We start from the raw sequence: 22840 nt of genomic DNA, 5'->3' as shown, positions 1-22840 counted from the left end.
ATACTTAGTTGTATTGTAGTGTAAAGAGTATATAATTTCGAAAGTACAAAAGAAACTATTAAAGGGAAATTTAAACAGTTATTTTCTCAGAAAGACAATTATTTATGCAGATCCTCCACTGTTAACTTGTGTGTTTTTCTGTATTTGAAGAGCTGTTTCTCCAGCAATGAGCATTTAAATAAATATCTTCACATGTTTGAGCTCAGTTTAATATTCTGTTACTTGTTAACATTTTTGTCTCACATACTCATACCCATGTTCCTAAACTTTTCACTACTTCCTAATTCATACTACAATGTTATTTGCTATGGATGCCAAGTTTTGTCAAACATGTCAGTGACTTTATTTGCTGCTGCCAACAACTGCAGCTATAAAGGGTCAGCGGAAGATTTTCTATATTTCCTGATATCTCCTGGGGAGGGAAGAATATTGACTTAGATGACAGATTATGTTCATAATGTGAATGGTGCCTGACTGTGAACATGATGAGTTGAGGCTCTCAGATGAATCTGTGCTGTTTGTGAGAAGGTGAATGACAAAATGTTGTTCTTGTCTATGTGCAACGATAGTTGCAACAGTGTCAAGTCTGTTAACATCTTGTGATATGTTTTGTGTGAATTTCCATTAAAGAGTGTGTGCTTTCTCTTTTTGCCCTGTGAGAAGCATAGGGTATACAAGTCGTTTTTTGATTCTTCCAGGCAGGCTGGTACTGTCTGGTGTTTTTTCAGGCTTTGTGATTAATACTGCATTTATCTGAATGTTTAATTCCGTGCTATCACCATGTTTGTTGTCCAGGAAAGGACAAAATTGAGAATGGCAGTGATCATACTTTGCACGGGCTTTCATTGCTATTTCATCTCCCATGTTGTTCTTATTGGGAACAGCAGTGGTTGATCCAGCTGTGGACATCAGCAGACAAGGTTTAATGCTCATCTTTGAATGCTCAGATTAGCTTGCATGCTAGACTGGTGTGTGGCAAAATATGGAAAGATAAACACTGGTGCTAAAAATGGAAGGTGCCCACATTTGAAAACAGAGCCTTTTGTGAAGGCACTTGGGGGATTTGGTCACCTCTGAAGCGAGGCCATCACAGGACACATGGTATAGACAGGCCAAGTGCTGTGGCAGCTACTCTTTTCAATGTTCAAAGGCAAATTGTCCCCCAGCTTTTGATTCTGGTTTACTTTTAGTTAAGTACACACTGTGGAGCAGACTGACTCAGCCTTGGAGAGAATGCTATAAACCACACAGCCTGGATAGTGCTGTGAGTTGCAGAAATTATGGTGTTTGGGCTGCCTCTGCCTCTGACTGCAGTTGTCTTGTCTCTGCCAGTGGTTGGTTATTGATGCAGATGAGCAGATTTCTGAAGAGCAGAGCAGAGGATGAGAGAGCATCTTTAGCTGAGGTGAAAGGCAGGTTGGAAGTAACCTCAGTATATATTGTGGAGGTCAGTGTAGAGGCTTTCAGTGTCATATCTGCCCTCATTTGTGTGAGTTTGAGCAATAAACAAGTTTCAAAAGAACTTTTGATTAGCTTTTTCCTTTTTGAATTAATTTAAGAAGTGCTGGGTAGGCACATTCCCCTCTGAAGTGGTGATGATGATTTGGCATGTGCCTGTCTTGTTTAGGTGGAGGATGTGCACCATGCTCAGAGTGGCATTCTGCTTGGGCTGCAGTTGACAGTCCCTTGGTCACCCTCCTCTGATGGGGGGGAGAGTGACCTCCAGGTTGTCCAGTAGTTGGGTGTGGTGTCCAGGAAGGGTGAGGGACAACACAACCTATTTTTGCTCACTCACAAATTAGGACTGCAGCTCGCCTGCCGATAATTATAACCATCTGTTATGTTTGCATGCGTATGTATGAAAAGTTCTGTACCAGCCACGTCAACGTGTAGTGCTGTACCAGCCACATCCACATCAGAGGGAGGATGATGGTAATTAGGAGCTCAGTTTTCATGGCTAGCTTCCCTTCTCTCTTCAGCTGAAGCAACAAACATAGAATAACTTGGATGAAAAAGCAATGTTTATCTGATTTTTGAAAAAGGTGTTAAACTAGAATAGTTGTCTCTTCACTGACAAGGTTGTTGCAGAGCTCCTAGTCACTTCATTGTACAGAATGCTCAGTTCTAGCTGTTCTTAAAAGGTATTTTTAGTTATTTATGCATTGATTTTTAAATCTATTAGTGTTTATTTACTTAAGCAGCATGTTCAGTTGTAGTTTGTTAAGCTTGCAGTAATTAGACAATTTATCTCCCTCGAAGTCATGAGGGCTCCCAGAGGCAACTAGTTAATGTTTGTGCAGTATTAATCAATAATCACCACAGGGGTTTTTTCAAATTCTATTTGCAGACATAGACACTTTAGTTTCTAGGTCAGTTGCTCTCTGTGACTTGTTTTTCTGGATTTTTGCATATTTGTTTTTTTTCCAAGTACAGTAAAACTCCTTTTGAATCCAGTGCAGTTGCTCTGTACTGTGCTATGATTGTCAGCAGGAAGTGGATATTGCTGCATGTTACAGTGAGAAAATAGTGGGACACACTAAAGTCACGGTTGATGTAGTGCAGACAGACATAATTCATACACTTGCATAGCACTCCTGCTCAGATGTCCTCTAACACGGACACAAGTTGTAAGCGAAGGCAGAGAAACAAAGGAAGATCAGTAGAAGCTAATAGAATCATAGAATCACTGAGGTTGCAAAGGACCTCCAATGTCTTCAAGGCCAACCTTTGACTGAATACCACCGTAAGTACCATTAAACCATAGTCTTAAAGTACTTACTAATGGAGACAAAACCTCCTGACTGGTTTCTTAAATGGAAAAAGTTGGACACACTCCGTGTGGAAACTGATCCTAAAAAGAACGTATATCATAGATTCTTACAATGTCCTGGTTAGCTCAACAGCCTTGGTCTTTGGCCTGTCGTGTGCCTTGTTATAAATAATTGTGGGCCATGGACTTAAAAAAACCCAGACAGTGGTACACAGAAACTGTGTCATTAATTGGTACTATATAAACATAGTACATGTCCCTAGAACAATTGCACTAGCCCCTAGAACTACATTTGTCCTGGTCTCATATGCAATCCAGCTGTGGTTGCATGGTTCCTCTCCAGAGGCATCCAGTGCTGTAGAGCAGTCCCAGGTAAGCGGTTTGCAGGATCTGCTCTGTGGTCACTGAGGAAACTGCTGTTTATTTAATTACTCTGCTTTTACAGAAAAAAGAAATCTTAAAAGTATGCTGATGAATCACAGTGTTTTTCATGCCTTCCTGTGCTACTGAGAAGATGGGGAAAATTCTTGCCACCAGCTCTTTCCCTGGAAGTGTGGGGAGCTGAGAATGCTGTTGCTAAGAATGCATGACAAATGTCTATGCATAGCTGCTTACCTCCATAATTAGAATGTTATGCTTGCACATATCAGATAATGTTTTCAAAATGTGGTTCAAAGAGAGTTCCTGTCTCCAAGCATTAATTACGGCTTCCATTTCACATCTGTTACTAGAGAGCAGCAGACAAAGATCTATAAAATCACAGCAGGCTTTTAATTGGAAATCTAGTGAAATTTATTACTGGTGATGGTTATTTGTAAAGGCTGGTCAGTTATATAGATCAACAATTGTCTACCACAGGCAAATTATCATTATTTTTTATTTGGTTTTTTGTTGTTGTTTTTTTTTTTTTTTTAAATATGTGTTAATGGAGAAACATAGCTGTAATGATATGAGAAGTAAACAAATGCCATCAGTTGGTTAACCAACCTTGCTTCTGACTTCCTCCATTCTGCATGACTTGTGGAACTGCTAATAGTTATAATAACAACAACAATAAAGAGTGTTTGTCTGAACTTTGTCCTCCCAAAGTTCTCAACTGAAGATCCTGGGGATTTTAAAGGTGCATATTTTCTGATCTCAGGAAGTATTTCAGCCTGAAGTGTTGTGATCAATGTAATACCATTAAAAGAAGTGAAACGTGTATGTCACTGAGTACACTGCCGTGTATGCCACAGCTACACAAACACTTTGCTGTGTGGGCAGTGGCTACATGTGTGCAATGCCTACATCAAGTCATAAATTTATATTATGGTTTGCAGCACATTAGGTGTTGTTGGTAACCTGCTGGGTGTACACACTTGCAGTAAGGATCTTACCTGCTAGCGTCAGTGGGCTGCTTTAGTAAGATGGAGAGGGTGAAGAGGTCAAAGTTTTGTTAAAACATAAAAGCTTGCTCTATCTATTCTGCTCTGTACCAGTATTTTTTTTTCTCAGTTGGTTAGTTGGTTGGTTGGGGAATGAATAATAGGTGGACTGGCAACAGGGTCAGTTTCTGACTGTTGTCTTCCATGAATTGTCTATTTGTAATACAAAAGTTCTAAGCTGTATTTTATGGTAACTTTATATAGAAAACTGCAAAGTAGAAATCTGTCATCATGTGCAGATTCTGTCGTTGGTGATGGTATATATTGCTAATGTATTCCCAGATTTGAAGGCTAGTATTGATGTTGTTTTCTCCATACCTTTATTGCATGTCACTGCCAACTCTGTGAGTCAAGAACAGGAAGCAAACCAACATGCAGAATCAAAAGAAAAATTACCAGTCATTTACACAAATGCCAACAGTAGCTTAGTGCTGTTTGGTCAGAGCTTTTGCAAACGGTGCTGAGTGCTTCTTCACGCACCATTGCCTCATTTGGAGGTGAGCTTTGGCTCCTTTCTGTAAGGTCTGTTGTTCCCAGACCAGCAAAGTTATTGAAAGGAGGGCAGGAATTTGAGCTTCAAAACTTAGGATGCTTACCTGTCACCAGCACATGATTTCTTTACATGAGTTAGGCTTTTACTGTAAAGCGAGCTGTAAAGTGAACTGCGAAAAATTTACTGCTTGTGCTGCACCGTCCAACTGTCTTAAACACATATTCCAGCAGTTTAATACTAAAAAAGCTGCAAACAACCCATTCAAGTTGGGAGTGAATTAACTTACTTTTATAGCTATTGTTTATCTGTGTAAATGGATTATTGATTCATAGCCAGGCTGTTATTTTTATTTGAAAAGAGGTGGTCCCTTTCACACAAGCAGTTTCAGCTTTTTCCCTTTGATGTTTGTCCGTCTCTCCTTTTAAAAGCAAATGGAATCCAAAAGTTCCACTTAGCAGATTTTTGACAGTTAATTCCACTTGCCATCTCATTCCTGGTTTCTCGACTGATGGCTATTTGGCAGCAGTTCAGTGCCATCCAGCTAACTACCTGGCTCAGACTTAGATTTCAGTTATGCTGGCTTTTGATTTCTCTTTTCATGCTCTGTTGAAGAGTAATTCCTGTTCTTCCTGCTTTCCTCCTAAAAAAAGCCCTTTCTATAGAAGAGGTCTCCAAAAATTAAAGAGCCACAGAAGTTATGGAGATCAGTATGTAAAATACATGCAGGCAGAATTAAACAGATCTGCAAAGCTTTATATAAAAATATTTTGCCAGTGTTTTAGAGACACTGCTCTTTGGTTCATCATTTTAGCGGCATTTTGGTTTTCCTTTGTGTGTATTTTCTCTGAAAAGCCCCTTCATCTCTCCAGTATGAATGTATAGGAAGGAAGAAGACCATTTTTTTCTTTTCCTTGCTGGAGGGTAAATTAGACCTTCAGAGAGTTTTGAAAGAGTCATTTGAGCATTGTGCAATAACAAAGCAGGAGGAAGAACTAGTGTGTGGCCACAGGCCATTTGAAATGAAGTGATAAGCCATGGGGTCTCTGCTTTTTGTGAGGCCTTTTTTTAATTTGAGCTAGAGCTCGCCTGGTTAAAATTGTGCACACAGATTGCTGCAGTCTCATGTGCAAACTTATTTTCACATGCTGTATTGAAGCCCATGAAAATAACAAAAATCAATGTCTTGTTTTGATCAATCGTGTTTGTGTTCAGGAGGTCACCACCTCTGTCTGCTAGGCAATGGCGAAAAGAGAAATTCTTCAGTAATTGTTTACATGAAAACTGTACAAAAGATCATTATTCTGCCCCAGTAGATAGCACTGCTGCATCGTAGAGATTGCATTGTATTACTCAGCAAAAAAAGTACAGTAGAAGCAAGGAGACTAGGTGATTTTATACTGGAGAAAAACTGCCAGGATAAACCTGTGAATATCTTAAAGAAGTAAAAGTGTCTATCTGACGTCTGTGTTATTATTTGCTGGTTTGGTTTTTACCTTTGCCTGTAACAGTGCTCTTTTATCAACCTTTCTTTAAACTAGTTTCATACTTCCTAACTAGATTGGTTTTTATGTGGATTCAGCATAACACTTGTAGTGTTTCCTTGAGTAATCCCCATCCACATGGAATAATCTGTCCAGTAGGAGAAAATTAAGAGAAAAAGAAGATGAGATTAAGCTGTGAGTGTATGTCTTAACTAGATGGAGAGGTCTTCACCATCTCTGAGCCTTCTGTGGAAGCAGAAAGGTGTCTGCCTCTGTACATTTCTGGGTATTTACATTGGCAACTAAGATGACCAAAACCCAGTTTTTAACCCTTAAGAAACAGACCTAGACAGTTTCATTTGGCTTCCTAGGGCAAGGACTCAATGAATGTGCAAGATTGAAGCTGTAGGGAGCAGAAGGATTCTCTTAGTGTAGAAGTTAAGGTAGCTGGGTTACAAAGTACGACTTTTTTCGTGAAGAGATAGGACAGCCTTTGTGCTTGGAGGGGCTTGGGAACAGGACGGTGTTGCTTAATACTGTTGCACCCAGGGAATCTTAAGGTCATATTAGCTGGTTTGAAGGGTCAACATAACAGACAAGGCTGCATCTAAGAGGGTGTTCAAGTTGCCTGTAACCATCTGAAATCACATTTTAAAATAACCCAAAACTATTTCAGTATCTTCTTGTAACTGTGCTGATGGAATCAAACATAAAGCCTGGCTTTGAAAAGGCCTTGGTTTGTTATGCCTGGGATCCAATCTGTGGTCAGCAAAGGAGAAAAGGCCAGCAGGGAAGTAGTTGGTAGGAGAGGCTGCTGCAGTTTCCGTCATGGACTGAAGGACATGGTTTGAAAGTGCAGCTGAGCAGTGTGAGAAGACACTTTCCAAAAACAGTGACAAGGAGAACATGCGAGAAGGTGAGTCTTGGCTGTAGGTAGCTGATTATTCTAGTGACATTCCGTGTCATGTCCTGGTTCCCTGCTGAAAGTCCTCTCCTATGGGTGCTATCTCTTGTATTTGTAGTGTGGCCTATGTATTTACAAACAGCTCATTTTGCAATTAATCCTACAGCTGACCTTAAGAAGAAAAAAGGACGGGTTAGGGGTCATAATGTTGAGTGCATTGACAAGGAACACAGATATAGAGAAAAGCAAAACTGATGTGAATTTGGGCAGTTGGAAGTTCACCATGAGTCACCAGACATGGTGAGGTCTGCAGGAGCCCAAGCATGTAAAGATGATTACAGAGTATGGCATTTCCATCTTAGAAATGGCTTGATTGGTTGAAAGCATTTAAAACATGTAGTTTAAAAAAAACATTTAAAATTGTAGTTTAGTACTTCACTTTGATTATGGTTTTTGAGAAAGAAGCATTGCTTCAGACATGAGACAACTAGACTCTGTCCACTGAAATTAGTGTGGGACTAGCTGAAAGACAGGGTATACTTACCACAGTGAGGATAAATCAAGGTCCTACCATGAATGAAGGCATTAATTACCATCCCCTTTATGGCATACCGTCGCCCCTTTCTCTGCCTCCCCTAAAAAGCACACCAATGTGGCCCAGTCATCTTCCTCCTTTTTTTGCTGATGTGTATGTGGTAGACTGTGTTTGGTTGTCTTTGCCACAGAATAAACTCAGCCCTGATTACCATCAGTCCTTTCACCTGAGAGAGGTCTGAACCACAAAGGCCATATCTGCAGTGTGGAGCAAACTCTTCTGTTCCCAGGTTTTTCATCCTGACACCTCAAAATTTGGTGTTGAAAACATAACGAAGTTTGATGGCTATTTTGTGGTCTTTTAAAAGTTGCCTGCCACTGCATGTTCTGTGAAAACATTGGTTTTGGTATTTTGTAATGTTCCTGTAACTGTGATGATTTAAAGGTAAGTGAGATGCAGAGGTTGTTTGGAATGGTGATAAAAATCTTTTCCCATGCCTTTTGTAAAAGTAACATAGAAGTAGCTTTGAGGTGAGCCAGTTGTACTGCAATTTAATTTGAAGTTTCCCATATATTAAGGGTAAGCCCAGAAAGTAATACTGTGGAATAAATTGGCAGGTTGATACCAATACCCCATTTCTTAAAAAATACTTTTCAGACACAGAATCAGTTCCTTAAGGGACTCCAGGAAAGTCAGGAGTTGTTCAAAAATGATCCAGAAACATATATTTGGAAGTATCAATAAACATCCTTTTCTTTCTGTAATAACATAGATTTTTCATGTTCTAAAGCAGAAAGGCTTGAAAGTGCTCTTATGAGAGTTGGACAAAGTCTTGTTTCTCTATGTTAATGTATATATCTGTAACAAAGCTTCTTAATTTCTGTATTTGATCTATTCCAGCACCTTTAGTTCCAAGCTGTGAAGAATATTTCAAATTTTGGTGGTAGTAAAGAAACACAATGATAGAAAGAAATAGAGTAATTCAGTCTTCTTATGCCTGTTTTAATAGTGCAAGCAGTTTTGGTTTCTGTTGAGGTTGTTGGTCAAAGATTTAGTTCAGAAGCAGTGCATAATATGCTTCAACAGAGTCCTCCAGTCTGCTTCTGCCTTCTCTCTCCCACTCTCCCTGTAGCATGGGATATGTGAAGCCTAAAAGAAGTGTGTGTCCTTCTCTGCTTCCCCCTTTTTATTTATTTATGAACGCAGGAAGACTGGGATGTCTCAGGTGCTAGAAATCTGTGAAGTGCAGAGGGACACCTTGATGCAGAGGGTGAAAGGTCATGAGAAAAGCAGTGTAGAATAAATTTAATTACGTTACAGGGGAAAAGTGAGCTTGGGTAGAACACAGATATCATAAAGGATCCTCAGAAACAGAAAAGTTATTGTGGAGAAATTTTGACATAAAAAGGAAGAAGTGGAAGGTGTATGGTTGCTGGGTATGGAGCAAATCTGAAAGGATATACCCCAAAAATCTAAGAAGCATCTATGTAGGGGAAAAGGTGAAAAGCAGGGTGGCTCTGGTATATTCAGTATGTTTGGTTAATAGGACTAATGAAGTGGTCTTCCAGTAGGGCAGTTTTCTTTTTCATTTCTCTTTCGTTATAGAGAATCTGAAAAAAATTTAGGGGAAAATTTCTTACTATCCTTTTTTTTCTTTTAGTCTGAAAGCCTTTTCTACCTGAGAAAGTAGGACATTTCAAACTGTATTTTGTTCCTACATTGCAAACTTTTTACTTGTAATTCTAAGTGTAAAATACACTAATGTGTATTTGGATCAATAAAACTTGTATGTCATTAAGATTTGCTTGGCATCAAACTAAATTAAATTGATTTTGTCTTTATTAAAAAAAATAAAAACCTCTCATGTCAGACAGGACTACTCTGACTATGTTAGGTTTTGCTAGAGTATTTCTGTTGGTATTAGAAGTCTTTTTAAGCTCTTTGTTCTTTGTTAAAGAACATTGTTTTTCAGTGTTTGAAGAACAGTGGGATGATTTCAAGACAGAGGCTCAAAGCTAATTGCTATCACAAGGCAACAAGTAAAACAAAAAGCGTTCAAAGAACTGATGAAAAATCTCTTCCTTTCTGAAGTACGTCTTTTATTTTGTCTTGCCTTACTCAATGTCTAGCTGACAAGATTGGATTGGAACTTCTAATTTTGAAAGTCCTTGTAGAGGATCAGCAAACAATCTTGTTTTTCCTTTTTGCTGAAAGGGGGAGCAAAATTCTCTGTGGCTTGTGAGCTGAAGTGTTTTAAGAGATGAATTAACAATGTAAAATTCCAGTAAAAGTTTGAAAGTGCAAAAGGAACCCAACCTTTAATGTAGCAATCAAAGTGCCACATTGGGATTCAGGCTGAGTAACTAAACTTTCATTTATTCTTTGGTTTAAATAAATATATTAGCTGTGATCTGATAACAAGTTTTTGCTGGTTTAGTGTGTATCAAAGTAGTTCAAGAGTTTGTGTGTGGTTCCGTCTGAAGTGTTGAGTCAGTCATGTAACAGGGAAGAGTAAACTTCCCTGTTCATTGCCACGGATTTAAGAGGTCTGGCTTCTAACAGGAGTTTTCACAGTATATCACTGAAAAAACCCTCAAACTATTTCAACTGGTAATCTTCAGATTTCCCCTGTCTGCTTGCTAGTGCTCTGGCAGTATTTCTCCTATTCATAATTGCTTTGGAATGCTTTCATTAAAATAAGTAATTATTGACTTCCAGAATCAGATTAGAAACTGCAAAGAACAAAAAGAAAATTTAGATTGCTCTTTTACAAGCAAAGTGGAAGTGACATTCTTATGTGAAAATACCTTTTCTGAAATTTCACCTGCTTTGTGACATTGGCATAATATAGTACTTTAGAGATCCTGATTCTAACCCATTTAATTTGCCATGTGATGATCTCTGGTGCAGAAATAGTGTCCAGGAGACAACACATGTCCACTGAGCAGTGCTGCATTTTTTGTGTATTTTTACAGTGGTTTAACCTGCTGCTAAGATGCTTGCATTTGCCAGACCAGAAGGTCTGCCCTGCATGATAGGGGTTGTATTGTGTGGCTACTCAGGGTCTCCAATGGAGGGCGAGTGAGGAGCCTACAAGAAAGATTGAGAGGGACTTTTTACAGGGGCATGCACTGACAGGACAAAGGGGCTTCAAACTGAAAGAGAGTATGTGTAGGTTAGATATTAGGGAGAAATTCTTTGCTGTGAGGGTTGGGACTCTGGAACTGTTTGCCTAGAGAAGTTGTGGATGCCCCATCTCTTGAAGTGTTAAAGGCCACATTGGATGGGGCATTGAGCAGTCCGTTCTGGTGAAAGGTGTCCCTGCCCATGGCAGGGATGTTGGACCTACATGATCTTTGCTCTCCTTCCAACCCAGGCTGCTCCGTGATTCTATGAAATTGGGAGCATTCTTCATGGGAGAATTTATCCTTCCCCCCTCCCCCAAGTCCCTAACTTTGTGGCTCTTAAAGATGCCAGGGTAGAGTCTAAGATCTACTGTAAATAAAATACTGCTAGTAGTAAGATCTTGTGATGGGTACTGGATGGGATAAGTAGTAAGCCTGGAAGTGGTGTAGGAAATGATTCTTGCAGCAGGAGATCTTGCGGCAGTTGAGTATCCCAGAGGCAATTTACAAAGACTTCTGAAAGATTTGTCTTTTAATGTGAACTTCTAAAATAATTGGCATGGTTTTAGTAACAGTGCTGCTTCAGCCTGTTGATACTTTGCTGAACTACCTTGGATAAAGGCAGAGCTTTTGCTTGGGCCAGGTAACTCCTTAGTCCGTGCAGACTAAGCTGATTGTGGTTACCCCTGGGTTGGACTGTGACAAATGTGGTTGGTAGATGACAAATGTGATACAATGTGTCTGTGAAAAATATGCTTTCTTCTTGATCTTGCCTTGGGACAAGGAAGTTGTTTTTTGAAGTCCTGAGTTTATTCTGTCATATGCCTTATAATTTGATGGCAGTTTGTCCATGCATTTAACTTGTCCTGCAAAGACGTAGTGCATGCTTAAAAGACCAGAAGACTGGAACAACAAAAGCTGCACCTTTGTCAGTAGAAGCTGTGGCTCTTCACGTTTTTGCTGAAAGAAAAAAATAGAGAGAAGGAATTTTTAAAATAGTGACATGTCCTAAGCATTACTCCATGAGGTGATTTAGAAATTGTTTTCACCAGTTTGGTTTCTGCTGTTCACCACGTTTCTTTTATTGCCATAATACAGTGCCCATCTCTCTTATTATACCTTATTGAATTACAAGGCAGTGAAACCAGCTCACTTTATTTAATAAACTTTTATATTTCACAGTAATGACTAATATTCTGGAAGTCTTTTTGTCACTTTAAAAAACTTGTGCTTAAATCATGTGAAAGATTGCCCCATTTTAAATGAGTGTATGCAGAAGTGGACTGCTGTCACCTCTTCTGATATTTGCTGTTTAGAAGAGAAGCAAGAAAAGTCATGATGTGATGATGCAGTTTTGCCAGTGCTTTATCATGGAGGTATTGTTCTGTCAAGTACTTAATCTTGCAGAAGCTATGGAGTGATTATTTACCTATGAAGCTAGATGGTATCAAGTTTCATGGGGATTTTTTTATTTACATCTTTGCTGTGGCATCTGTTGTAATGGCTTGCCTCAAGTAACTCTTTTCCAAGGCCTTCAGCCAGACTTTAATAAGGGAAAGAGGAAGATCTGTAGCAGTCTCTTTTATTGGTTATACTCTCACTGCAGTCATGTAATTAACAAAGAAGCCTCCTAAATTTTTTTCCTTGTGCAATCTGTGCTGAAATATGTATCAAACAGAGGAAGTGGGGTTTTTTTTTCAGAGCCTTCCTTGTTACTTATTACTTATTTAAGAATCCAAGAGGGGATGATCCCAGGAAATTAAACTGTTGTCTCAGTGCTGTAATTGCCCTGCCATACGATCTCATGTTGAAATGCTAACCTTCCTCTAGATGAAATCTTCTGAGCTGTTGCACAGCATGGGAAGGGGGGGGGTGGTGGTGTTATAAAACACACAGATTGAAAATTCACCACTCTGCAAAAGGTACTAGAGTTACAGTGAGGAGGGATATTCCCCTTACTGCTAATAAAATTGTCATGATTTCAAGGACACCACTGCAGTTCCCTTAGCAAAAGCTCAAAGCTGCAATTTGCGTCGGGCCTGATGGAAGGTGAACAGGTGGATAATGGAGACTGTAACAGCAGGGTAACAGTGAGAAAGGAGAGCTGATACACAGCGATAATTGCATGTTAATTAAGGAGAAAAAGAGGGAGGAAGGTAGATGCGGGCTCTAAATGCTGCAAAAGAGACTGATAGAGGGGAAACGAAGGTATGGGGGAACTAATGGTCCCTTTGTCTTACTGAATGCCCTGTGGTGGCTTAGAGAAGGAGGCTGCAGGAGGAGCACATGGAGCTGCCTTTTGGTTGTTTGCAAGATGCTACTGCCCTTATCCATCCGTCTCTGGTAAGGGTGCTGAGGAGATAAGTAGAGCCCCAGTCCTGCTGTCAGCTTCACAGGTAGTTCCTGTCTCAGCAACGAGAGGGTTGACTGCTGGTGAGGCATCTCTCTGTACATGGGGGCTGTGTTACAGAGCTGGAGACTGCCCAGCCTGGCTCTTCGGCAGTCCAGGGCAGGGCTGTTGAAGCCAGGTGTCAGCTTCCTGCCTGGAACTGCAGAAAGGGTGTTTAACAAAATGAAATGGGTATTGCAGCAGTAACACTGCACATGCCATACAGTATATCAATTAATTTCACATGCCTCAGAAACTCCGGAGATAGCATGCTTAATATTATCTCTTGCCTCACTTAATGTGATTTTATTAGAAAAATATATTGAAGTGAATAGAGGGTGAGGGAGAAATTGAACAGCATTGTGAGCAGACTGTTGCAAATGATCAGGTTACCACAGCCTAATGAGTTAAGGCAATGGGAATGGGCATAAGCTGCTACCTGGGTGGTTCTAACCGATGTGCTCTCTAATTACAGTGGGATAGAAATTAATGACTTGCCAGCTGCTGTTCTGCATCCAACTAATATTAAAAATGTTGCAGAAACCCGGTGGGTTTGGAGCATCTGCCGCTTCACATGCTTTTCTTAGAGCCTGCTATTCTAAATACAATAATCCTAGTGTGTACCATAATGCCTGATACTTCTCTTTTAAAAGTGAGTAGCAGAGTAGGACTTGGATACTTCACCTAGAAATACAGACTTTTCCATCATTACTTTGGGTTCAGTCAGGTTTAGTAAGTTCAGCAAGTCTGTAAGGACACAGGAGAAGCAGCTGGAGACCCACACTGGTAGGCATTACCATGCAGCTGTAAGCAGCATTAAGGCAGGGATTTGTTCAGTCAGTGAACTCAGTGTTACAGGTGGGCTAAGCCTGAGAACATGACAGAGGTGGGAACAACTTTCCCCCTTTTGTTGCTTTTCTTGAAAGGAAGAAATCAGGGAAAATTGCTGGCCGCCTTTCTCCACAGGATTGTTACGGCTTTGCAAGCATGTGTTTTTTGTCTCTTATTTGCAAAGAGCATTAATCTGTGTGATTGTCAGATTATAAACGTGATATATATGTGATTCTACTTGTGCTAACAGCTCTGGGGTGTGCTGTGTGCTTGCAGACCTACATTGGCTCGATCGTGGCCTCGGTGAACCCCTACAAGAGCATCCCGGGGCTGTACGACGGCGCGGCGGTGGAGCGCTACAGCAGGCACCACATGGGGGAGATGGCACCGCACATCTTCGCTGTGGCCAACGAGTGCTACCGCTGCCTCTGGAAGCGCCACGACAACCAGTGTATCCTCATCAGGTCAGTGCTGGCTGCTGCTGCTGCCTTGGGTGTCCCTGAGGGTGAGCCTTTCGAGGGGATTTGGGAGCATTTTCTTTTCCAGAAGAAAGCAGGCTTTTAAAACAGCACACTTTCAAGAGAGTTCTGAGCTTGTTTGGTGTTGTTCCGTGCGCCTCTAGCAAAAGTTGAATTTTTTTTAACACATCTTGCAATTATATTTAGTGAAAAAAATCTGTTGTGTTTTTGTGCATTTTTTGGTCTTCACACACCAAATGTTACCTTAAGTGTTTTCCCACCAATTTAAACATCTCTGCAGCTCAGGAGTTTGTCACCACAAGACCCTGATTCCTGTATGGAGAGGAAAAGAAATAATTAACCTACCAGTTCTTGAGATATGCAGTAAATAACAATAGCAAAAGAGAAACCCCTCCACATTTCAGCCACTTAATTCTGCCTGATTGATCTTCCCTGCTTAATCTTGTTGTGCTTTAATTTAATGGTGATTTAATAGCTTCCCGTTTGAACCACTGTGTCACTGGTATTCAGGATCTGGCTGTGGCCGAGTGTGTGTTAGGGAGCAGTTGGCATTTCAATAGCTTTTCACTGCTTTCAGCTCCTCCTTCCTTCTGGCTCCAGAAGAGCTGAAAACGCAGCCAGCTCTTTTCCCATTCCCTAGCCTGCCAGCTCAGCTGTGTTGGCTCACACCCAGGCAGGGAGGCCAATGTCTGGCCCACCAGATAGAGAGTGCAGGTCACTGCAGCATGGCACCAGCCACCAGGCTCCGGGCAGGGAGTGATGCTCAGGGGAGTAAGAGACCTTGTGTTTCCCCTCCCTCTCCTCACTCACCTTCACAACATTTTTGTGATTAGGCCTGCTTGCTGTCACCTTCCTGCACCATGAAGTTACCCGTGTGGAGCTCTTCAGGCACAAGTTGACATGATTTCCACTGTCTCCTGATCTCCCCAGGAGTCCTTGTGGTGGCTGTAGGACTGTGCAGCACGGGGCAGATGGTGGGACAGAGAGGGGATGAGGCAGAGTGAGAGCAGCACCTTTTGCAATAGGCAGTTTCTGCTGTCATTTCAGATTATGGGCCAGGTTGCAAGGCTTCATGGATAAGAGGGGGCTTTGGTGTATGTAGTTCAGCACCCAAGCTGTTGTTAGAAATGTGGATAAGCTGCAACACAGCCAGGCCTGCTTGAAACTTTCTGCAGCCTCTCAGGTCACGGTGCCCACCTGACCTCGCCTCTAGGCAGGTTCTGCTTTGCAGTGACACAAAGCTGAAAAGTGTGTTTTCTCAGATTTCTTTACCTGTATTTTTCCTTCTTATTACTTAATACATAGTTCTGTACATATGAAGATGAGTTCAGGTAAGAGTCCAAGCAAAAATGAAATTCACAGAGATCTTTGTCATGTGACAGTATCTAGCCTGGAGTCATGATTTTGTGTTTTATTGCCAGGAAGTTACTTGTGAACAGCCTCTGCACACAAATTTAGGGACCAAAACAATTTCTGGTGGCCATTGGTATTTCTGCCATTCTGTACTAGCCTCAGTATTTCACCTTTCATTCCAGCTCCTTGCAAGCTCCCAAGAGGAAAGCAGGTTATGTCCTAAAATGGACATAAGCAGGAGTCTGTGATGTTCCAGGGGAGTCTTCAGCACTCTCTGCTCTCTAAACCATGTGCTTTGGTACACATAGCCATAATATGGAGAAGATTTTTTTATTAGGAATCCCTTTTAAAATTGTTTACTGTGGTCATGGATTGAAACAGTGATTTGTGTAAGTTCTGTGTTTCAGATAAGTGGCACAATACAACCGTATAAGGATATCTTGTTACAGCAGAAATTGAGGAAACATGCAATTCAAATTTAAGAAAATTGAATGCCAAATCTGCTTTCCTAAAAGAGCATTATCTGCTCTATCTGTGAAGGACTCAGAATAGAATTTTTTTAAATTACTGATGGTTTCCATGGCCTTCCTACAGCTTAGGAAAGTCCCTGTTGTCCCATACCTAGTTTAGGGCATAGGAAGTGGAAGTATAACAGTGTGCTTGGCAAATTCAGCATCCTGGTCATTCCTGCATATTTTACTGGCTTAGAATTAGACGTTGCAACAAGTCATTGTACTGTCACTGTAACTTTCTTGGTTACTGCTGGCGTTTGAAAAAGAAAGTAGCCAAGTGGAGCTCTTTAGTGTTTGAATTCAGACAAATATTCTGGTCTTTCATTTAATGTAAGAGATGATAAAGAGGAAAACTCTGTTGCATCTCGAAAACACAGTTAAAATGAGGGAATTATTCAAGTAGGTCTCACATTCTGATGGGCAGTTTGAGCTGCTCCTGATCTTGGGATCTCAGCACTCCGTAGCAAATAGTAATAGCCCCAAAAAGCAAAGTGCTTAGAATGCTTTCTGATGATCCTCTGGGCTTGAAGTGCCCCCTGCTGGCCCCCAGAATTAGCTCAGCTTTGATTTGGCGCTGCTTTCTTCAGGCTTTGGGTTCATAAGCCTGTGAAAAAGCTTCTAGTGTTTTGAAGTATTAATATTGGGATATTTTTCTGGCTGGGGTAGGGTGAGAGGGTGAATTTCAGAACAGGAATTAGAAAAACTCAGAATATCATTTAAATGTGAGACTATTTTTTCAAGTATAACCATCCAGATCAGAAGTGAAAAGGAAGGAAATACAGAAAAGATGATAATTCAAATCACCCAAAGATGCTTATTTATTGGTGTGTGTAAAAAGCATTAATTCATGGTAATGCTGCATTAAAATGACTTAGCAGCCTAAAATGTCAAGAAAACTGCACATTGAAGAAGCTGTACACAACTGGTGTATTAGAATATATACAGGGTTGTAAAATGGTGTTTTAACTTTCCCAGGCTAAAAAACTAGAGTTTTTCTATCGACAAAACAATACATCAATGAATTCTCAGTTTTATGTTGATCTGAACCATTACTGCAGGGTTCAGTTTTGTTTATAGCAGGGGGAAACAAAGCCCACCATGTTAAAAAATCTGATTTTTCAGCTGGATGCCTCAGGGACAAGAAGGAAGTCCTTCTAATTTGAGCCATAGGCAAACAGCTTGTGCTGATGTAAGAAAGGGGCTGAGCTCCCCCATGACTAGCTGAAGTTCACAAGTTGAGACCAAGTTGAAACCTCAATGCCTTTATTACAAGAATAGGAAAATATCTGTAGGTTTGGTTTGGGATTTTTTTGCTGCTCTGTTTAAGGTGATTTAGTCTGTGCAAAAGTAAACACAAGCTCTTCTCTCAGATAAAATTGCAACTGATGCACATCAGAGGACTTCCAAAGAAATGTAAAGGGAGCTGCAAACTGTATGACACTGAAGTCAGTGCCGTGAGTGGGAAATCACTGTCTAATATCAATTTTTTCTCTCTGTTACTATCTGATGGCCTGAAAATTTTTGTTGTTGTTTTTCAGCTTGAAAATCAATACAAACCAAACCCTTTATGTGGTACCCAGACCTGTGATGGGTGTGTTGTGTATGTGAGACTGACACACCAAAGTTCAGATGTGCCTTTGATGAAATCTGTTTGCTGAAGGGGCCTGTTTTGTCTGTGTGTCTTGGGGTTTTAAAGGCAGCAGACTGTAAGGCCCCAAAAACCTCACTTGATGAGACTCTTTAAAGGGTTTACAGTTGTTCATGTGCACAGATGCACGGGAGAAATGCTGACAAAGTCTTCCCAAGGGGTCAAAACAACAAAAAACTTCACTGGCAACTTCAGAAAATCAGAGAACTTTTGCAAAGGTTTAGAGCCACATTCCATCAACATAAAACACTGTTCAAAGCATTAGCTTAGCCCTTTAACTTTGCAAACTCTAAGCCCATCCAATTTTAAGTTACACAAGACTCCAAGAAGAGAGAATTAGAGGAAGAAAGAGAACGTGAGAAAGGCAGAAAAGATACAGAAAAGAGCAAGTATAGCTACCACTCCTGGTCCCAGCAGTGTTCAGCTGATAGAAATTCCAAGAGGAGGTAGGGTCAAGACATGTGCTGGCCTCCTGCCTCTGTCCAAGTACACTTTGACCTTCCTGGGCGCTTCTCCCATTTGGGGCTTCTGGTCATCTGGCCCTCAGGAGCCACACTGGGGCTCCAGAGGTGCTCCTGGAGCAGTGCCTTTGGTGTGCCAGCTATTAGCAGCCACTACAGACTGTTCTGTCTCCTACCAGACAGAACAGGGAAATGATTTAGCGTTATGTCTTTCAGACTGAGGACTCTCTCTCAGTGACCCCTTTTTATGCTGTGGCAGTCATGAGTCCAGACTTCTGTGCCCTTGGCCCTGCATAGAACAAGTCATGGAGAAAGTCTAAAGATCTAAGTGTGGGCCTTCTGGCCTGCTGTCAGACTTAATATGTTCACAGTCCTGAACGTGGTGATGTGGAACAAGCTGGGCACTTAAACTCATGGACTGGAAAGGTTACATCAAAAGTTCACCCTTTTACTGACCTTGTAGGCGAAAGCGTTCTAAGGACTCTGAAAGAGTGATCTCAGGTAACTGTAAAAGTGAATGGAATGGAGTGGTTACTACTAAATGAGTAAAGAACATAATGTAAATCCATGGTTTGGACTTTGTGGACCTGAAGGTGGTTCAGAGGAAAATTTTTAAAAGTAATAAAAGGTGTAACATGGGAAATGGATAATGGAGACAAGCATCTTGAATTTGGAGCACTAACCATCAAGTCATGCAACAGCAGAAAGAGCACCAGGATGAATTGCTGGTTTCTCCTTCCACTATGAGAACTGAGAGGTAACAAATGAAGCTGGAAGATGAGGTCAATATGAAAAAACAAGAACATTTGCTTGTTAAGGGAATATGTCTAGAAAGTCATGGAGGTAAATATATATTGAGGGTTACAAGACACGTAAAATGCAGGTTTAGATCAGGAAGTCTCTGAACAGCAAATAACTAGAAGCTGGAAGAACAAAGAAGGGAAATAATCGTATGTCTTTCATGGGCGTCTCCAATTGGCAACTGTCAGAATAGGACACTGGGCAGGTTCAGAACTGAACCAGTTCTGAGTCTCTTCTGTTCTAAGAAAAAAAACAAGCGCATGTAATTGTGCATAACACCAGCTGTACCAGAGAGAGGTGCAGGAGGTATTTTTTCGTCGGCTTTGAATATCTCACTTGTAGAATGGCTCTCAATTACAGTGGGGTAACTTTCAGCTTCCGTAGAACTACAGATTCTCCAGATCAGGGGATGGTAGGTGGGGGCAGAGGAAGGATGGTATTAGTGGAAGAGGTGATGTCCTCAATGTCGCCCTGTGCCTGCTGTTGAGCTATATGCATGGCTCAAAGGCAGAGAATTAGGCAGGAAGAGGTATGTATTACTTGGTAATTTATTTCAGTAGACAAGAACAATGCAAGGGTTTGTGACGCTCTCTCAAAACTACTAGTAGAAATGGTTTTTTCGGGTGAGGATTGAATGCAGGAATATTAAGTATTTGCTTCTTGGGCAGAAGAGATTAGTGAGGGTCTGCAAAGAAAAAGGGAAGGAATACTGTCCTGGTTTAGGGCAAATTTGGGAGGAAACTTCCAAAGAGGTCCCTCTAGAAAGCAGATTCAAGCGGCCCTTCCCCCAGCTGGTTCGGGAAGAGATTTCCTTGGAGATAAGTGGAAAAAAACTGTTTATTTAACAAGCAAAGTATTTACAAGCATAAAAATGAATAATATTAAACAATAAAACCTCTTGCTGTTCTGAAGAGATGGCAAATTGAGGAAGTCCTTGTCATGGGGTGTAGCTTGGCTCACTCAAGTCTCTTATCAATACCTCCTGTGCTGGAATGCCGCATCCCAGGCCCTGGTGGGCCACAGGTATGAGCTCCTGGTGTTTTTCTGGGTTTTCAGTCCAAAGCAGGCTGATCAGTTCCAAGAAAAAGAAAAACCACAGTCTGGGGAAATTCTCTGTTTTAGCTAAAAAAAAAAAACCCTAACTAAAAGCAAAGGAGAGTTCTCTCCCACTGTCCATGCTGCAGACAACACAGTCCAGGAGGAGAACGTGTAGAAGTGAGTGCAGTTTCTGAAAACAAACTGCACACTTCTTTTTCCCCCTTCACTCTTGGAACCAGTCTTAAGGTGCAGAACTCAATGTCCAGCATAAACAACAGACAACTGGGGATACAAGCATCATAAAGTCATCCTAGGACAAATACTGGAGAGGCCAGACATCAAGGGTAGAATTACATAAAAAAACACCACAGAATTTGTTTGATGTGGTATAAATATAATGGATGAATCACACTTGCTGGAACATATTGGTGGTCATGAAGATGTCTCATTATGTTTCCTGAATGTCTCTTCCCTAATTTTATTGTTGATATTCATTTACAGGAAAATGTCATGCTGGTTTTTCTGGGCGGTTCTTTTCTTCTTTGCTAGAAAGCATCATTACGCTTTGTTGTAACCTAAAATCAGTGGGGTCATTACCCAGCAATGGCACAACAAAAGACTGTCAAATTGTCTAAGCTTGCTCCACATGCCCAGTTGTGCTCCATCAAAGTCAGTGATAAATTTCCCACTTGCTACAATGGAAAAGGTGAAATAAGACCAAAATGTACTCTCTTTCTTTGGGAGTAAACTGGAATGACATACAGCTTAATTAGGAGCTAGGCCACAGCTTAGGATGCCATGCTAGGAGTGTAGATGAAGAGTGAGCAAACTAGACAAACTTTTAACCACAAGTTATATTTCTTAATGGCTCACACTGTGTGTGTTCAGGTTACATAATTGAAGAGAAAGGGTATTGGGGAAATAAGCCAAATCTAAACTTTCCCTTTTTAGCATGTTGGTTTTGAAGAGAAACTGAGTATATTGCCTTCTGTTTGTATCAGCAGGGTTTCTTATTAATAGTTTGCTTTTAAAATGTCAATTTAGCATTATCAAATAGCTTTGTTCTCCTGTGGGTGGTGATAAGGGGTTTTATATCTCTGATGGTAATGAGAAGTGGAAATTGTATATTTTGAACTTGCATGAGTCTGTTTTTTTTTTTTCAAAAGGTAAATAAAAAGTTTGTTTAAAGAGTATGCAGTTCGCCAAGAATTTCAGTATTAATTATAAAAGTAGCCTTTATGTGCTAGAACGTGCATTGTTGTCTCTAACTTCCTCCTCACACAAGGGCACCTTTTTTAGCTAGATTGCTGCAATGTATCCCAAACTCTTTCCCATCTTAATTCTTAGTTTGGTCTTTATCCCTGACCATTGCCATGCTTTTGTTGTGACTTTGTTTTAAAGTGATGGTGGGAAGTGTTGGATAATTGTTTGCATTCAGAGAGCTGTTTGTTGCCTCCTAGTTGTGTGTACATATGCAGTCAGTGCCTTGAGATACTGTCTGAGCAGTGGTATGAAGCCTAAGTACAGCTTGTGTTTTTCCCTGGATGTCATATTCAGAGAGTTTAATGGGAGTTTAACTGGCTCTATTTCACCATCACTTCTAATAATCCCAGTCTTCCTTAACTCCAGTAATGTAGAGTTTGGATGGCCAGCCAGAGGGCTTCTTCACTGGCTGCTGGGACTGTGCAAACAATTTCCTCCTCTTCTTTCAGTGGTGAAAGTGGTGCTGGAAAGACAGAGAGCACTAAGCTGATTCTCAAGTTCTTGTCTGCAATGAGCCAACATTCACTGGAGCTGTCCTCCAGAGAGAAGACCTCTTGTGTGGAGCAAGCTATTCTTGAGAGCAGGTACTGGATCTTTCAATGCATGGGTATTTTTTTCAGGAGACATAAGCCTTGACATTGAAAAAGAGCTTGCAATGTAATCAAATATATGTGTGTGTTTGCTGAACAGTAAAATGTATACTGGAGAAAGGAAAATAATGCATTAAACAAAATTGCCTGGCTGCTTCTAGGGAGTTGTGAGCACAGTGGTATCTCTTAGTGAAGAAAAAATATGCAGAGTTTTGAAATGGATGAAGCTTTAATGGTGGCTTTCATTTTGGTTCAGGGCTGACTTCAGATAATCAGAGTAAGGGAAATGGGTGATGGGAGGGAGAAACCTTTTACCTCAGTTTGTGTAGCCTGAGGATATGTTAGAACAAGATACAGCATGGTGAGGATCAAGTGCTCAAGTGGTAAAAGCACGCTGAGGAAAGGGAGGATAAGGAGACCTGATAAGACAGATGAGTAAATGCATCAGATAAATTGGACACAATCTACACAAGCAAAAAAGAAATCTTGGTGTTCAGGTGAAATGACACAGTTCTAAACTATTTAAAAACAAAGGAAATTTGAGATGCTGGTACTTTTGTTTATCTTGCTTCATCTCTGCTGTACGTGCTGTGTCTTGATGTAGTTTTGTTTTTTGTTGTTTTTTTTTAATTGCCCTAGGACAAGGACTTCTTACATCTGTCTAGCAATTTGCATGAGCTGAGATTTCTTATTTCTATCATTTGAGTACTGCACTGAGAATTGTGTGCATCTTTTGAGCGATT

At 40.7% G+C, this 22840-nt stretch overlaps 1 protein-coding gene across 1 annotated transcript in view; it reads left to right on the top strand.

Annotated features, from left to right (window-relative positions):
- Positions 1–22840, top strand: part of MYO10 (myosin X) — a 162740-nt gene that overhangs the window by 74402 nt on the left and 65498 nt on the right. The window contains 2 exon segments of the mRNA XM_066186412.1: positions 14229–14416; positions 21957–22091. Coding sequence (XP_066042509.1) covers positions 14229–14416; positions 21957–22091 — 323 coding nt within the window.

Source organism: Chamaea fasciata, unplaced genomic scaffold (genome assembly GCF_029207755.1).
Source record: "Chamaea fasciata isolate MVZ Bird 193981 ecotype frontalis unplaced genomic scaffold, bChaFas1.0.hap1 SCAF_1, whole genome shotgun sequence".
Classification (NCBI taxonomy): Eukaryota; Metazoa; Chordata; class Aves; order Passeriformes; family Sylviidae; genus Chamaea; species Chamaea fasciata.
The sequence above is the reverse complement of the archived record's forward strand: the minus strand, read 5'-3'. Positions and strand labels throughout refer to the sequence as shown.